General features: G+C 36.9%; 1 protein-coding gene across 3 annotated transcripts; it reads right to left on the bottom strand.

The window, feature by feature from the left end:
• Positions 1–845: 845 nt before the first annotated feature.
• Positions 846–15,541, bottom strand: LOC107952986 (E3 ubiquitin-protein ligase UPL1). 3 transcript variants are annotated; one of them, XM_041076680.1, is made up of 16 exons: positions 15,193–15,541; positions 13,965–14,060; positions 13,680–13,886; positions 5,524–13,443; positions 5,140–5,457; positions 4,702–4,903; positions 4,339–4,622; positions 3,922–4,214; positions 2,639–3,767; positions 2,402–2,548; positions 2,179–2,259; positions 1,859–2,084; positions 1,631–1,770; positions 1,446–1,552; positions 1,185–1,360; positions 846–1,114 (listed from the first exon to the last, which is right to left on the bottom strand). In XM_041076680.1, exons 1-15 carry the CDS (start codon positions 15,223–15,225, stop codon positions 1,258–1,260), a joined length of 11,286 nt encoding a protein of 3,761 aa, XP_040932614.1. In that variant the 5' UTR covers positions 15,226–15,541; the 3' UTR covers positions 846–1,114; positions 1,185–1,257. The 3 variants fall into 3 exon arrangements, with proteins under 3 accessions (XP_040932614.1, XP_016743693.2, XP_040932616.1); XM_016888204.2 differs by having other exon boundaries at positions 846–1,087; XM_041076682.1 differs by having other exon boundaries at positions 846–1,087; positions 5,524–13,440.
• Between the last annotated feature and the right edge of the window lie 3,302 nt (positions 15,542–18,843).

Genomic DNA, 18,843 nt, shown 5'->3' with positions numbered 1-18,843 from the left:
ACTTAGGTCATACTTGAGGCGGTAAACAACCTTAACCATCACATGAGATTCTTTGCAATCTCAGCTTTTACTCTTTCTTTGCTCATAAATTAATAAACCCGGATCATGCAAACTGCAATATAAATATTAATTAATTTACTCACTGTAATTTAAATATTACCAGCATGGTAGAGAAAATCTCATTAGAAGTGATAGTTAAAGTATATTTTGTAGTATGAGCCAATAAAAAAGTTTCATTTTATGTCCTCCGATTGCCAAGTTAATCAAGATACTTTGCCATGTAAGTACTATCAATTTGTCTAATCCGTTGTTTGTATTTTAAATTAGTAAGCAGCACTAACGGTTGACAATGAAAATTAAAAGAAAAAAGAAAAGCGAGGATTCCTTACGTGACTTTAGGGAGAGCTATCAAAACTCCCGCCACTCACTTCCTTTTCCTTTCCTTCCATGATATACCGCGTTTCCTTGCTGCCTTATTTCTCATATATTTCATGTTTAGGTCCACTTCCGAGTAATTACATACAAGTCATATATATTATATTTTAATTTCAACTATTCAATATTCCATTCACTAAAAAACCCTAATTATGGTTCGAATCAATTTTTGTAAAAAAATTCGATTAATCAACTTTGAAGTGATGATAAAGGTAGAAAAGGAAGAGCACTGAGTTCCTCTGTTAGAAGTCTTATCAAAAGAAGGAAACTCAAGGAAATGGAAAGACCAGCTTGGAGGATTTGATATGATAATATAAACAATCGCTATATTATTATTAAATGAACTACTAAGAAATAGTTGAGGTCTAGAGAGAGATGGGCTGATCCAAAGAGAGAAATATAGGCAGCCATTTTCAAGAATTAGATAAAAATATTAACAATAGAAGAAAGAACCATCATTCAATCAACTACAAAAAAATATCATCTTTTATCCTCTTCAGTGTTTGTCTAGAATATAAGCTCTCCACTTTTGAAATTATAAAGGCAGCACAACCAACCTTCCCCTCCATTTCTACATCATTTTGAGCATGCCATATCCCATTGTCAACATTACTACCTTCTCTTCACCAACCAAAATCTAATGAAAAAGCTTCTGCACACGGAATCAGAAAAATGAACACTATTTAGACGGTCCAGTGAAATTTGACACAATGAAAAGGTGAAATGTTGATGAAGGGTCTTCTACTTACATATTCAATATAGATCTTTAAATGGACTGCCGGCATTGCAGGGACATTGACTTCATCGTAATACAAACTCTGTTCATCCAAAGCCAAACCCTTCACTAGCTTCATGGATAGCCAGCAGCAGACGTTCCTGAAGCTGTTCCTTTGATGAATACTCAGGAAGATCTAACTGATTAAAGCTGGAGACGGAAAAAACAGTGGTTAAAAAACACAATGAAAAAGCAAAAAAGTAAATTGTGAGTAAAGAATGTATTCACTCATCACCATGTATGGGCAGAAGGCAGCCGCTCAGGAGCTCCAAAAGCCTTGTGAATCTGAAATTTTTGTGGACCAGAGATACCCTGCAGTGCCTTAAAACCCTCCAATGGCACCTGTACACACCCAATAAAATTCACCTGGATGCCAACCTAGGATAACCTGAACAATTTAATATAAACCAATAAAATTACCTTTGATGTTCCAGTTACAAACTGAAGCAATCTTGCCATGTCCTCTTTACTAAAAGCTTTAACAACTTCCCAAAACCATTGAATAACAGGAGATGCAGCCGTATAGCCAGTATACTCTGTGTTAGCCTTTAGATCATCCACTGTAAAATGATGATATTTTTAGATGATAAAAGAACCACAGACAAACACAATGACAAGCATAAGAAGCATATAGGCTGGTTAGCTTACAATCAATTTCAGGAAGTCCACTGATTAGTAACTCGAGCTCTTTATCATTAAAAATTGAAATGAGTTCACGTGGCACCAATTCATTAAATCCCTCAAGGAAGGAATTGATTTGAGGACGGATAGCATTTGTCAAGATATGATCAGCAACAAGGTCTACATATTCATGTTTTGTTTCTTCAGTAACTCTGATGTTTCTTCCTCCAGGTTTGAGCTCATAATCAGTGACCTTTTTTTTCAAGCAAAACATAACAATTTAGAAGATAATTGAGAAAATAGCAAGAAAAAACCAGGGAAAAAAACTCTGTTCAGTCTTTGCAAACCTCAGTTTTTTCATAAAGTATGTGCTTCTCTTCATCAGCATCCATGCTGAAAGTCAGGTCAGGAATGTCGCTTACATCATTCTGAATTATGAAAAGAAAGACATTAAGAAACAATGGCGAATTAGTCCTTCAAATAGACTCAATGGCTCCAATGCATTATGTGAGAAGATATTATGTGAGAAGATAACCAAAACCAGGGAAGATATTGATTAATTAGACCAACCTCCAGCATCCACTTCAGATTCTTGTAATAATCAGGATCAACTGCCTCTATATCATGGTAGGTCACCTTAACACCAAGAATGTGCTTGTAGAAGGATCGAGTAAAATAAACATCCAAAAGTTGACCATCAAATAGTGCCTTTGCAACCTGCATATATCACAGGAGAAAAAATAAGAATAAAACTAATGCAAATCACAATAAACACCTACATTAGAACCTAACAGCCCAGTGGCTTACCACGCGACCAACGAATTTGAAGTAAGAAAGATGCTCGGTCTGGTAAACAGAATTGGGATTTGGCTGGAAAGTTGCATTGCTCCCCACAGTAGTAAAAAGTAATGCACCTTTATCAAATATGACCCTTGAGAGTAACTGATACCATTCTCTAGTCAGTCCACCGGCATCAATGCCCTCTTCCCCTTGAAACTGCACGTTCAAGCGACCTTTCAGATCCTGAGTAGGTCGCATTCGTAATTGATTGTAAGAGTCCTCCAAAACATATGCCCGCCGCACACTTATCCGCAGTGGACCAGCAAGATGCTGTTCATGCTGTTGCCTTATTCTTGAACGGAAATATGCTCTCTTGTTATCAAAGTCGATCAACCTTGGAGCTTTCAGCAACATAGATAGCGGTTTTTCTAGCAAGCCAGGATTTTGCCTAACAAAAGCGTTCAGAAGTCTACGATGCTTCTCGGCAAACCTTGCGAATGTGACAGAACCATCAAGCTTCTTCTGATAATCCCCACCGCATTTAGAGGGTAAGGTAACAGAACACTCAGCAGACTCTTTTACTTCTTGTGCAGTCACATTTACATGATCTTGTTGCATGATAGAATGATTGGCATGTAGCTTTTCACACAAAACGAAGAAGGCCTCAATGAAAGGAAGAAGTCTCTGAGTCCCAGGAGGAAGTGGTGATGACGAGGATGCTCCTTGAAGATGCTCCCCAACATTTATATTAGATACAGTTGGACAGAGTGAGCTCTGAGCCAGCTGTGCCTCAGTCATGCCAATACAATTACTCAATTCTTCCCACAATGGCTCTAATGATACATTTAACTTCCACATGGTAGCTTGCTCTTCCTGTTCATCATCACCACCCTCAGGTGTATCATCACCAACATTAGTTGAAGTGAGTGAGCTAAGCACTTGTAGCACACGTAGAATAGCAGCTCCTGCCATGGAACCTGCACTAAGACCCAGCATCTGTGTATTCCTCAGTGTTACAAGCTCATTGACAGCCGAACTACTCAAACCATGAGCTAATTCTGAAAGCTCTGAGGTAAAGAATTTCCGATGGGTCACAGCAACTGATGCCAGTTTCTTCAGCACCTCACCAGCTAACATATAAACTTTATCTGACAACCTAAGCAAAAATATTACAAAGCAGCAGTCAAAAGAAATAAAAGATTTGCCAGGGAAACATGGGATCAAAAAGAAAAACGAACATGAGAACAAAATCCTAACTAGCATAAATAACTTTCAACATATCCTTAGGTATAAGAGTCAAGAAATAATACCCCTCACGACCAAGAAGACTGCACAAATTGCACAAATCAGATTCTGGTAGCTGCAAGAAAATATTATGAAAGTCCACATTTTTATTGCCTTTAGATCCAGAGGATTCAGCATTGGTCCGCTTCTCTTGATTAGACTCTTGTTCTGTCAAAGGAAGGTCCTTATGTGCATCACCAGAAGCTTCTTCATTGAGCAGGTTCTGAGAACTTGAATTATCAACAGCTAAATGAGAGAGTGACCAGCTTTCTAATTTTGATGCTGCTGTGTAGACAACCACTTGAAGCAAGCCTACAACCTGCATATTACATACCATATTAAAACAAACAGCAAATAATACAGAATTATATCAATATCCAGGAGTAAGAGAGAGCCAGGTTAATCAGTAAAATATTTAGAACGGCGATAAATTTAAAGAGTACCTGCTCAAGATGGGTAGTGCTGAGCAAAAACAGCGGTCGGTTCAAGAGCTTAAGAAATAATATTAGAGGGATATCCCCTTGAGAGTTTCCCAAGGGTTTTGATGATTCTCCATCCATAATTTTCTCCTTGCCTTTATCTTTCTTGGTTTCAGGGTTTTGGGGGCTCAAAGGCTCAGAAAGAATTGAAGGATCATAGTGGAACAGCATATTTGAAACGGCAGAATGATTTGTAGCCAAATAAGTCAAAATTTCAAGAACACGACGTAGTACAAGAGGTGGAAGACCTGTTGCAACATAAAAACCCGAAGGTAAGATGAGGGAAACAAATACAGAAAGGCACAGTAATATCAGATGAAGCATTACCATCAAACACCTGTGACCGACCATAAACAACTTTTGAATGGCAACCATAAAGCCTTTGGGAATTAATTGTTGACAAACCACTGCTTGAGCCTTCAACTTCAGATCTAATCATATCAAGCAAGAGCTTTACCAAAGTTGCCCTAGTAGCACTATGCGCACAAAGATTTAACAGAAGCCTCTGCAGAAGGCCTTTCCCAAGGGGCTACAAACAGATAAAAACAAAAACAAGTGTTAGAAAATACAAGTTTCAAAGTTTTCATCAATTATTTGGAGAAACATAACCTACATTATACCAACAGCATAGTCTGCTGTCAACAAAACTAAATAGAGCAATTCAAGAACTTTAAAGCTGTCAATCTCCAACCAATCTTGGCAGATTGGTCAGATTCAGTAAGCTTTGTTGAACATTGAAGCATGAAAAACAGTAAATAGCAGTACCTGTGCTAGCCGTAGAAGGCGAATTAAAGCTTTCAAAGAATTGGAGTTCAGAAGAGGCTCCCCTTCAATTTCCTTCACTTTTAAGCTATCTGAAATGGTAGAACCAGGCCTTCGGCCCAATGTAATTCCAACACCCCTGTCCATCACTGTTTGCCTATCCAAACCCAAACCATTCCTCCGATTACTTAGCCTATGGCTACCTCCAAACAAACTGCGTGCCTGGTAATGACTCATTGCTCTATCCCTAAGCATTTGAGCCTCAGCAAGTAAAGGAGATGGTAATGCTGACAAAACTGCTTCTGAAGAAGTCAAAAGCACCTGGGACAAAGGCTAAAAAGTTAATATTGTTCAGTTATTAAGGAGGGAAAAGTTTACAGTACAGACCTCTTCACGCAGATCAGCAGGGAAAGTGGCAATGATAGAAGCGTTATCCATATCCACAGGTTGACCCTCAGCTTGCTGTGCAACTCTCTGTGCTCTTTGCTGTGCTAATACTTCTGCCTGAATGTCTGGTGGAAGAGCAGCTAAGAACTCAGGGTCAATATTATCTGCTGAAGGTGGTACATAAGTTGGAAGTTGTACAGATTGGGCTTGTTGGGAAGCCAAAACTTCTGCCCGTAAATCTTCAGGTAATGCCTCCAAGAAGGTAGGGTCAATGGCATTAGAACCAGGACCCTCAATATTAGCACTAGCTTGATCAGCCTGATTAGCATCCTGAGAATCAAGTGTGCCTGGCTCCTCTGCACCAATTTCATGAGGAATTGATTGATCAGTTTGGTTCTCTTCAGCATTAGCAGTATTCATGTCCACATCAATACGCTCATGAACCGAAGACCCATTAGAATCACCTGGGCTAGGCATCTCCGAACCAGAACCTGTCAAAATACGATTACCTGCCTGACCATCTCCTCCTGACAATCCATCATCACCCATGGCCTGTGGTGAAAGGTTTCCAGGCACAACAGAACCCCCCTCAGGCAAGTTAACCATTTCAGAAATTTGCTCTACTTGATCAGCAGCTGTTGTGCCATTCCCATCTCCAATTTCCATGTTATCATGCTCATCTGGTGCATTGTTCAAAGAAAACGTTTGAGTTAATATCCCTTCATGTCTTTGAATAGATTCAGCCATGTCACCAGACTGAGGATTCAGCTGCCCTTGACATGTAACACTTTCACCTGTTGGATTAAGTTCCTGTGAAATTCCATTGTTATTTTCTTGCTGCTGATCTTCACTCTGCTGACTACTGGTGTTCTCTCCCTCTACCACAGCCTTCCCATCATTTGATGGAGGAGCATCTGATGGTTGCGACTCCTGGACTCCAGAATTTTGTGACTGCCTTTCTGCTAAATTGTTGGCTGGAGCTGTACTGCGCAAATGAGATACAAACTGTTCCTCTACAGCCTGTGCAATTGCTGCAGCTTGAGCACTCGCTTGTGGCTGACCATCATCAGTCCACCGTCCATGACCAGGCCCCCTTCTCCCTTGCAGATGTAATGAGTCCATGCCTACAGAATAATCAGTCAAGGGTGGGGGTGCTGCACTACCCAATCGATCACCAAACAGGCTATTTGGTGCATGATCAAATGGCAGACCAGGAGCATCAAACATGTAAAAATGGGTAACATCAAAACTCCCAGATGAGAAAGCTCCCAAATCCCTGGATGAATTCCCACCGGATGACCACATCAAGCTCAAGTCTCCTGACTGGGATGGTCTTAACAGAAGAGGATGTTGAAAGCCATTTACTTCTGTAACAGAGCGATCAAAGGAAGACCTACCATTAGATCGCCTGCGTTCAAAACCTACAGGCCTACGAAGACCGAAGAGATCATCCACATTCACACCTTCAAAAGGTTCAGCAGCCACATCAATTAAACCACTTGCAGTTCCAGGTTGCCCAAGTACCTGCAGATGATCTAACCCATCAAGGGCCTCCCTCCACCTTACCTCTATGACCCGCTCATGAAAGTCATCATCTTCTTCATCAATCATGTCATCGTTATAGTCATCTCCCAAACCAGTATCATCATGGTCCTCCACATCAGTATCAGCTAGAGACATCATTCCAGCACCATCTTCAGCTATATCCTCATCCTCATCCTCCCCCTCATCATCATCCTCATCATCCTCCCCATCATCTGCCATGTCATCATCCTCATCAGCCATATCATCATCTGCCCTATTCTCCACCCGGAATGTCATCTCAATTTGGTCAGCATTGTGCAACACACCTCCTTCCATTTCTTCACGCATGAAATCCATCCCAAGTTCCACTGGTCTGCTGCTAGCTACAGGCTCCACTTCAACTCTCATATCTTGCTCGATAGGATCATCTGAGTTTGCGTTGTGATTGCCTTCAATTTGCAAAGTAGCTTGATGTTGTTCAGTTGTCTCTGCATCTACAACTGCTTGCTGACCACCCCCATTCTGGTTGTGCTCTGTCTCCTCAGCAGCAGATATAGTTACCTGATCAGCATGTCTTCCGTTTGAAGACAATGACTTCTTCTTGTTGAAACATTCAAACTTGAAAACCTGCTCATTTGCATTAGCAGCCCTAGTCAGGCTTTCCAAAGCCTTGAGCATCAGACTTACAGTTTTGGGTGCATCAGAATGATCCAAATCAATCACTTCTAGAATATTGGTTAGACACTGAACTACTCCTCCTTCAATCATGCTTTTTGCTATATCTGGTGAGCAGCCAGTGCCAGGTAAGTTGCTTGATGATGAGTTCTTTGACAAAATTGAATATGCCAAATCAGCAAAAGCAAAAACCCTTTTGTCAGGCACCAAGGAGCTATTCATTGAATTACTTTCCACATTTGACAGAGAAGATAAGGCTTTCACAAGTTCGTTAATCACTCTTTTACGGCCTTCACTGGAACGGCCACACAGAACCACCAGAAACCAAGAAGCTTTTTCAGACAACTTGTCCCTCCATTCATCAAGTCCAGATGATTTATCAACAGATAAGGGAAGCAACCTATGCAAAATATGATGAACAATGCCAAGGCTGCCAGACGAGTCTGATTGATTAGAAACACGGAGTTGACCCATTTCTGAATCCCTTTTCAATATGACTCCTACCGCATGTACATACATTAAAAGAATATCACTCAATAACTTGAGGACAAAAGTCACCTTAGCAAGCCCTGCAGATCTTTCATTTTCAGACTCCATTTTCCTAGTTTCTTCAACCTTTGACTTACCCTTCACCTTGCTTGTGGGTTCATCAATCTCCATAGAAGTTAAGCCAGTTGCACTATCTTCCTGGCCTTTGGCAGAAGGATACTTCAGAACTATTTCAAGAAGCTGATCAATCACTTGAGCAAGATTGGCTGGAATCTTTTTGTGGCCTTTGGAACACTTACCTGTTCCATCATTTACCTTATTCTCAGGAATTCGCACAGGTTCATTTGAAGCTAATCCAACTTCAGCACCAGAAGCTTTCAATTTGTCTTTCTCTCTCTCCTTTTCCTTCAATTGAACTACAAAGGGTCTACCCCCTGATGACTCCAATTGACAAACCGCAGTAGCAGCTTTCATAAACACTACAGGATCTCTGCATATAACAGGCGCCATTGATGTTAAAAATGTGCGAGGTGAAACACGGCCAGCATGCCTGCTGCCACTCAAAGTCTGTCTAATCTCCAACTCCATGGCAGTTTGCAAAGTCTGAGGATCTTCAAGGAGATGTCTAATAATGGCAGATGCAACAGTATCATAACCAGGAAAAAAACAAGTTCTTGGAAGACTAAAGAGAGCAGCTAAGCCTCCATTCTCAAGAAATTGCAAAGCTAGAGCATGTGTTTTTGTCAAGCGAGCACATAACTGAAGAACAGCCTGCATCACCATTGCTGGAACGTGCTGTTTGATTAGTTCACAAGCAAGAAGCAGCAGCTTCTGACTTTCTTCTACAGTCAAGTAACCAGTAGATTTACCCAATATTTTCTCAAATGAAGTGATTGGTTCTTTCTCATTAGCATCTGAAGCTGATTTTTTCTCCGTCACTGGTTCTGGAACAGTCAAAGAAGCATGGTCCCCAGATGAATCTGGCTGAGATACTGTCTGCGTACCCTCCACTGTCTCAGAAAACAATCTTGGACGGGACTGCAACATGTTATCCAAGATCAACAGTAAAGCACTGATACATTTTGGTGCCATAATTTCATTTCCCACGTCATTTTTAGCCTTAAAGTCAATCAAGATATCAAGAACAGCAGGTACTACACCATTCTGGCCAGCAATTTCACGTGTATTTCCATCCTCAGAAAGAAGCAGCGCTACAATATGAGATATCATACACAATGCACTGGAGTCCTTGGAAAAATCCAATGGACAGAGCCTCAGCTGCTGAATAAGAAATGATAGCACTTTTGGACGGTCTTCTCCTTTGTTACGATTGCAAAGTGTTACAAGCAAGTCTGTCAATGAAAATGCCATGTTATCACTACTCTGGAACAACTTAACAGATGCATTGAGGATATCATCAATTGGTGCTGCTGCAGGTCGCCCTTCTTCAGTCATGACATCCATTGGCTTATCAACACTGTCAACTTTGGATGTCTCTGATGAATTTCCAAGTGATAAAGCAAGAGCTCGAGCTAGTTCATCATCCTCTTGCACAGGATCGTCAGCATGACTAATCAGCCACTCCATGGCCATCTCAACACTATTTGTTTCAACTCGTCTGAGGGCTTCCTCTGCTCTAGCCCTAGAAAAACCCATCTCAACAATGGTAGCAATGGTTCCTTCATCAGGTGCTGGGGGCATGAAATGTTGGTTTGTACTTCCTGTAATACTGCTGCGATTTCGTTTCACATCGCCAACACCCGAGTATATATGCATGACAATAGAAACAACAGAAGCCACAAAACCAGGACTACAATTAGGAAACAAAGGATGATTCCAGATCAGTAGAATCACATCCAGCACCTGAGACTGCAGCATGCGCACAAAGGTTTCTGGGTCCCTAGGAACAGGAAAGAGGCCGATTGACAAGCCAGCAGCAACTGGCTGAACAAGCAGCTGAGTCTGAGATGTAGAATTCCCAAACAATAATAATGTAGAATTAACAAAATACTCAAGCACACGGCAGTAGCATTGTAATGTATCAAGCAGCCATGTACCATGGGAGCCTTTATTTGCTTCACCTGCTTTCTCGTGTTCAATACCAGGTGTAGGGATAGAGTAGGGTAACGTCCACAATAACTGACTAGTAGCTTCAAAAGTGGTAAGTAGCTCCTTGAAGGTTCCATGCACATAAAAATTATTAACCATTCCTGTATAACATGTTCGCCGCCTACTATCAAATGTCAGTGCTCCCATGTCATCAACAACTTTCCCAAGGTACCGACACTTGACGGAAAGTGAAGTATCAAGTCCTGAAGAAGAAGAATACCCAGAGAAACCCAGTGCCTCAAGAAATACTTTAGCCAGGGCCATACCAAGAGTCTTTGAAGCCGAACTTAATGATCCAACATCAGCTCTACGACGGTAAGGTGTCGTAAACCCCTTAACAAGAGCTGTGAAAAAGGACCGCAATGTAAAAGCAAGCTTGTTAAGAATTTCTATCACAAGAAGACCAGGACTTTTTGTTTTCAAATCCTGGACAGATGATGTTTCTGGCAAACTGTGAGAAGAATCAGAATCAATGTTCAGAGCATTCAGGTGTCGACCATTCCTTCCACCTCTTAAACGGGACAAACCATGTCGACTACGACGGTGCAAACTTTCACCAGAACGAACAAGTGAAAGAAACTCTCGATCTGCACCACCCAGAAACTGAGAACCACTCCTAATGGAAACTGGATTCATATATCTCACAGCAGGGGTACTAGCATCATCATCACTTTCTCTTCCAACAGCAGCATTTGATGGACCAGTGTCTGTATTCTCACTCTCTTGATCAGCTTTCCGCTTCTCATCAGCCATGGTGTCATTAGACAAAGAAATTTGCCATATTATTTCCCTGTATGCCCTCCCAAGATCTTTCAATACATCAGCATCTACAGTGCTCAACTCAGAGACAACGCTAGTAGTGCCCTTCAAAAGAAAATTGCAAAGAGACAATATACCTTCAAGACTAGAAAGAGATCTCAGAACCTTAGTCTGGTTGCCAGTTTCAACAGTGGCTAGCTGAGTTCCTCCAATAGAAGCCAACAGTTCATTTGTTGACTTCAGCTGTTCTCTTAGGAATGAACAAACTGCCCGAGCCAGAGATGCAGAATGCTGAGGTGAAAAGCTCTTGAAGGCAACAGAAATGCTCTGTCCAACTGATGCTGAAAGAGGCAGTAAAGGCAAGGTAAACAACTGCAGGACAGCGTCAATCCCTTTCTTTTCAACAAATATACGGCATGTATCAGCATTCTGAAGGATGGTTTCAAGAAGACGGCCCACATTGCTAATACAATCGGAAAGGAACAATTCAATATTCATTAAAGAAGTATCAGGAGACACCTCTGACATCTGATTTGAACTCTCACTCCTTGAGGATTCCCTGTCATCTGGCTGAATCAAATTCCGCTCTTCAGCATCAGTTTCCATTGGAACAGGGGTAGAAGATTCAGCAGCAAAAGATGAAGTGTCAGTCCCAGTTCCGATTCTCAGTATAACATTCAAGATCTCAATCACCATATCCACTCCAGGTGCACGCAACGAAGAAGCATGACGCATAAGTTCATCCAAGCCACTTGACAAAGAAGTAGGAGTATCTCCGGTAAGAGACCGCAAATATGTTCTAGAAGTAAATATCTTGACAAAGCACCTCAAAGCATTGCGATCTTTCACTGCCGCAAGACCATTAGTATTAAGACAGAAGGCATCCAAACACTGAGGTATGCATGTTATGGCTTCGGCAGAGCAGAGAACACCATCCATAATAGCATCTAGGAAGGCAGATGGAAGACCAGCACCATCTAAGACAGGAAAGCAAGTAGGATCCTTGTGAATTAGATCACTCATGACAGTTGCTGCAAGTGCAAATACTCCCCCACCAAAATCTTTTGCTCGTCTGAATATGATACATAAGCATTGTGGCAACAAGCTCTCCTCAGATCCATAAATACGAGCAGTGTTTCCAGGGGCATATGTTCCAAGAGATATAGCCCGTAACAAAGCTTTCATGAGTAGCCGTCGATGATAAGCAACTAATGCTTCAGAATACAAAGGCTGCATATTATCAAGCTCAGTTGACGCTCCTGCGACTACTTGTGAAATCCTCCCACTACAATCAGGGTCTTCAACTAGTTGCTTTGGACTGTTTTCCACATAAGAAACTTCAAGTTTTAAGCGAGAGATTGTATCATCTAAACCACCCAAGTCTCTGAACAGTGCAGCAGCAGGATTACTGTAATCCATAAAAGCTTCCAGAATATTGATGGCTGTAGTAACCAAATGCAGATGCTGAGGATCGGTATCTTTAAGCAGGGGTAAAAGAGTAGGGATAAACCCTGCTTCACGCATGGCTGAGCAACCTGATGATGATGAAACCAAAGCAGTGACAAGGGATAGTAGAGCCTCAGCAAACACAACAGACCACTTTGAGGTATTGCTAATAACAGAATCAATGGCTTTCTGCATGAGACTAGATAGAATACCACGGTGTCCACCAGATGTAACAGCAGTCAATACAGCTGGTTGGCGGGATCGGTCTTGACAAAGAGCAACCAAAGAAAGCAGACATAAAATCCGAATTTTCTCAGAAACTGCATCTTCATAACTCAGTAAAGTAACTAATTCATTGACAAACTCAGGCTCATTATTGAAGAAAGAAACAAGGTCATCAGTATCACTGCTTGCCTGAACAAGAACGATGAAGGCATACAAGCGAATGCGCGTATACTGCTGCCGAGATGTTAAAGATCCAAAAGCCCTTGCAAACCGCAATCTTGATAATAAAGAAAATCTTAAATTGGCTGGTACCTTATATTCACCAACTAATTTATTCAAGAGCTCCAAATCAGTCTCTGGATGAGTGTTGATATTAGGTAAATGAATAATTTGTAAACCTCGGGTAGACTGTTCAGAGGAAGAGACCTTATTTGATGCATAGAACTCAAAATGTAGAGTACACCCAAGATCATAAGCAACTGTATCGCATCCATTCTGTATAGCACATGCAATCAATCCTAGACCCTCTTCTTTTCCCCCCCAACCTTGTGCAAGTGCAAATAACTTAGAACTCAGAGATGCATCTCTGACAGAGTACTTTCCAATTGTTTTCTTCAGGAAAGCAGCTAAAGTTTGCAAGCAAGCCTCGACAACATCAGCATCAGTCGATGCAAGCAAGGATGACAGATGCTGCTGCAAACAGCAAGGAACCAAAACCAAGAAAATTAAGATGAAAAGAAAGAAATCAAAGGAAATAATTTCCATATTAACAGCCTCAAAGGAAATAACGTCTGATCACCAAATTGGAAAGAAATCAAAAAAGATAACCAAGATTATAAAGCATATAGATTTACTAATATATTTTCTAAGAGGAGAATAAGTGTAGTATAAAATGTAAGAGCATAGGATTTCTACGACCAAAAAAATACCTCATAAGAGCTATAAAAATGCTTATTTGTGCAGTTGTCCAAGACTAGTCTTCTAACACGAAGAATTTGAAGAACTGCTTCCCTGGGGAAAGGAGGATCAGATCCAAAAAAATTATCCTCAACCTGCAAATCTTTCCTTGGTTTTATATGCTTCTCAAAAAATTTGTCAAAATGGTTAAAAAGCTCAACCCAATGATGAAAATCTCCCTGCATCGATAACAAAAAAGTTAATTAACTGCACTACAGATACTGCAACATTTTATCAAATAAAGGTTAAAGAGGCACCTTATCAAACTCCCAAACAAAATCTTTCAGAGGTTCCTCTATATTCTCCAGCGGCACAGAAGTCACGCTATTGATGAAGGATCTGATTTTGGGAGGCTGATACAAATCAAAACGAAAAACAGTTACTTTAGCTATAGGCATCTATAGATTCCTAGATTTTCATGTGCTACAAATATTAGAATTCAGAATTAGAAAATCAAAGGAGACCGAACAAGAGAGAGAAAAGACAAGTAATAAGAAAAATAGACCATACAATACTGAACAGCTTAAAAGCTACTAACTGCTTTCTATCTATATGGGAAGAAATAAGCATAACACAAAAGAAACCAAAATTTGTTCCCATAGCTCTCTATGAATATAACCTCAAGCCTCCTCATAAAACCATTTCCAATAAAAATATTTTGCGCAGCTTTCAACAATCAATATCTAACCCAAGTAGCTATTACTTGTACATTGAAAATGTCAAAAAAATAAAAACATTACCAGATCATGCTATATGGCAACCAACTAAATTTAGCAATCTCCACCATAGCCTCTCCTAACTCAAGAATTACAAACATATCCTTGCTTTTTTGCAAACAACAGACAAATATTTGCATGTTTCGTCAAATGCAATAAACTTTATAGTCTTCACATTAATAAAATGACACCAAATTCAGAATTCAAGCAACAATGCCCCAATATGTTACCAGTAAAATGTTAAAAAATGAAAGGTCAATTTTATGTTGACTTAGTTATTTATTTGATACCGTAATTCTATATGGGTTTTCCAAACTGGCAATTTACTTCAAACCCGTAATAATCTTAGAGACTCTATCATTTAGAGTTCAAAGTAAATAGTTAAGCTCATTTCACTTCCTGTTATTTCCTAGCCAACAAAGCAAATAGAGCATTATTTATTAATGCCTAAATACAAGGTATCAAAGAAAATTAGAAAACGCTTACAGTATTTTTTTTAAACATAAATTAGAAATATATATAAACAATTCCATCTCTATCTCAACTATCAAACTTAGCTATTAGTAACGAACTCTAAACAACCAAAAGCACGAAAATATATACAAATTAAAATCTTTAATCCTGATCAATAAAAACATGAAAAAGGAATTCAAACTTCACATAAATTGAACAGCATAAAAAAACTAAAAATTCGAAAAACAAATAAGTAATATCAAAAGCACATAACATAATAAAAAATAACTGAAGGAAAGAATTATCTTTTACATACCACTTCTAAATACCTCCTTCGCTTGAGCTTCATGTTGAGCAAAAAAAGAGCATTTCAAGAAATAAAGATTCAGAGAATCGATCAATTCTCAAAGCAACCGAGAATTGATCGAAGAGTTTTAAAAAGTTAGAAAATTAAATAAAAAAGGTTAGGGCTTCTTTTTCTCAATTATCACTGTTAAAATATGAGGATCAAATAAGGATCCTAAAATTGGGAAGAAAAGTGGGACTGATAATCAGAAGTGAATTTGGGGGGAAAGTTGGGATTCCCGATCGGAAATTAGGGTTTTTGATGAGATCAAAGAAAGAGAGAGAAAAGAGAGAAGTGGAGAAGAATTGTATGAACTGGAGAAGCTATAGAAAGAGTGTATTCTAAATATTTATAGTCAAAAAAGAAAAATATTTAGTAAATTAAAAATAATAATATGAAGTCTAGCAAAATAATAAGGAAAAATATTATTTATTCATTTATTTTTATTTCCCTACAATACCATTATAAAGAGAAATAATCCATATTCTATAAAAAATATTATATTAATATTTTTCTTTTATAGTAATGTTTGAATTAATATAATAATTAGTTCTTTACACATATAATATATAAATGTGTGAAAATAAATATAACACGAATTATTAATAGTTTATATTCTACAAAAATATATAAATATTTATATATTTTCCTAGGTAAACTCTACTCACTTTTCCTAGTCTAACTTGATGACATTAGAAATATTTTACTCATTTTAGTCCTTTAAACTTAGTATATTTTAAGGGGTCTTGTATTCTCGTATTAGAGTATTTTTTTTAGACGAGATAAGATGTACTCGCAAATAAGTTTTGGTGAGAGTTTTTGTGGTAATTATGAAGATAATTTTGTACCTTTTGAGAGAACTCTATAAGAGTTAAAAGGTTTTATTTTTGCGCTTGTTCTATGAGAATTAAAACTTTGTTTTTGGGGTTTGGGTTTATACATTTAACTTTATTTTTTTTATATTATACTCTTGTTTGTTTAATCATTTAATAAAAAGTCAAAGCCTCATTTATCTATTTATTTATGTTTGATATTCTCTACATTTTCTATTTCATTATTTATAAGGCTCAATCTCTAACATAATCAATGAAATTACTATATTAATATTCTATATGAAATATGTATATTCATTCTTTTTTCTACTATAATAATGTATAAAATATTATACTTTTTTTTTAAATATATATTAATAATCCATGGTATGTATATATTTTGTACATATTTATATAATTTACATTTTATATGAGGTTATTTTTCATTTTGTATGTATTTTATATAGTATTTCAATTGAATCTAACTTATCATATTTAACTGTTAAGTATGTTGAGAGAAAAAAAATTGGAGAGAAATTTTCGAAGATTATTCGATCAATCGAAAGAGTGGATCATTCTCATTAAAGTATAGTATATATTAACTTATTTTATAATAATAGAAATTTAGGGTTTAGGTTGCTATACTTTCCTAACTTTAAATATTTAAATAATTTTTCTTTCAAAATATATAATTCAACAAATAAATGATTATAGGAAAGTGAAATTGGCCACCTTCAAATATATATATATATATATATAACATTTTTATTTTATTACGAATGTAAAAATGACTAAAAAAATTTTTAAATCCCACGAAATTTTTGATTGAATCCTAACTAAAAATAGGAAAAAAGATGCCATGCTTTTGGGACAATAAATTGCATATCTTGAAATTAAGTTGAAAATAAGTTGCTATTAATTTCTAGAGAAAGAAGCAAAGGACATGAGTCATGTCATGTGCCCCAAATTAAAAGGTTTTGCAAAGCTTGACTCTTCTTCAGTCTTGAGACTTTATTACTTTAATTATTAAAATAAAAACCCCCAAAGTTGACACAAAATTTTGTGCATATATTTGAATACCAATTAATAATTAAAAAAAGTTGGATCCTTTTTAAGTGTTTGGTTTTATGCAAAAGATTGGCTTCTTCTTCTTTTCTACATGAAAAAACTCACTAAAAAGGTCATCTAAACACAAATGTGTCAAATAGCCCAATGTGATATTTTGGAACAATGGATAGGAAAATTGAAATCTTGGAATAGATAATTATTATATATGTAACAAATTCTTAATTTAGATATAATTTCGTTTAAATTACATAAACAATACCTATGAAAAAAATATGTAACAAATATATTTGTTAAAAAATTATATAAAAATCAAATCAACAAAGTTAAGAATTCAACATTCATGTCAAAATTCAATACAACATTATTTTATTAAAGAAACATGATTTATTTTGTATGTAAAAAATATTTTAATAATTATTTAATAAAATTAATATCGATAATAATTAATTCTATAAGTATAGATATAATAGTAACAGTTTCTTGTTACTTTGGGGAGGCATATTCTTTAAAAATGAATACTTCCCCTTCCACAACCCACACTGAAAGAGGTAAAAGTTAGACAACAAAGCAAAGATTATTCCTTTCTTCGCCTTCAATTCAAACTTGAATCTTGATTCGATATTATAAAACTAATAAACATGCATGGCATGGCATGGGACTTGAATATTCTGATAATGGTCACAGGTTTTCACTTTTAAATTATGTTCTTTAGGTGGCCATAAATTAATTTTAATTTATTGAAAAAATATAATTTTTAATTTCATAAAATTTTAGAAGGAGAAAAGGATAATTTTATTGTTTTTTTAGAGCCAAAATCCTTACTTGTCTTCTTTGACTACAGAGTATAAAAATTTACTACGTTATTTTTGTAAGTGGGTAAGTGGTTAAGATTTTTTGTTGACATAAAGGTAATCAATATTGTATTAGTGGACATGTTGTTTTTGTTTTAATATCGGTACCGGCACATTGCAATGTACCATTTTGAGTTTATTGATATTTCAAAATATTTTTCATAGATTTATTTATCATCTAATTTTCAAGTTTTTAATAAATTATATATTATCTTGGTAAAAAATATTATATATATATATCTTCGTTGCATCTATATAAATATAAGTTTCAAAATTATAATTAGGTTTAACAATTTAATTTAATAATTAGTAATTTTAAATATAATTATGAAATTTTTAAAATGTTTAAGATAAAAAATTAGAAATTAATTTAAAATATCAAAATTTTGTACCAATCTATAAGGCCAATAGTACACATCAATACAAACCAATATTTGACCAAAACATGTTAAAATGTACCAAAATTTAAACATAAGTGACTATACATACAATCTACCATAGTTGACACCTATAGTCCAAAGTTAAAACCTGTTGTTATTATTATCCCTTAAATTATAATATGTAAACTCAATTTGTGAACTTTATTTGGAAGGAAGTTGAAGGATGTAGAAACTGCCATTTGCCAAGCCAAAAAGATAAACAAGTTGCCATTTGTTTAAGGATATATGTAACTTTATGGGTGCAATGAACTTTAGAATTATTATACCTATATCAACCCATGGTAAAAGTATCATAGAGCTCTGTATTAAGAGTTAAATTACATTTTACTTTCTCTATTTAAAAACTAGCATATTACTCTCTATATATAATATTAAAGAGTAAATTGTTCATTTTGTTAAAAGTCTTATTGATTTTTATTGTTAAAAACTGGTTTCTGTACGTTAGTATGA

Source organism: Gossypium hirsutum, chromosome A01, assembly GCF_007990345.1.
Source record: "Gossypium hirsutum isolate 1008001.06 chromosome A01, Gossypium_hirsutum_v2.1, whole genome shotgun sequence".
NCBI lineage: Eukaryota > Viridiplantae > Streptophyta > Magnoliopsida > Malvales > Malvaceae > Gossypium > Gossypium hirsutum.
This window is presented reverse-complemented; position numbering and strand designations above follow the sequence as displayed.

Coding starts and splice junctions, on each gene's coding strand:
- LOC107952986 (XM_041076680.1), bottom strand. CDS start 15,225: ATGAAGCTCAAGCGAAGGAGGTATTTAGAAGTG. Junction 4,904..5,139: donor GCCTTCTACGGCTAGCACAG/GTACTGCTATTT, acceptor ATCTGTTTGTAG/CCCCTTGGGAAAGGCCTTCT. Junction 2,260..2,401: donor ATCTGAAGTGGATGCTGGAG/GTTGGTCTAATT, acceptor TTCATAATTCAG/AATGATGTAAGCGACATTCC.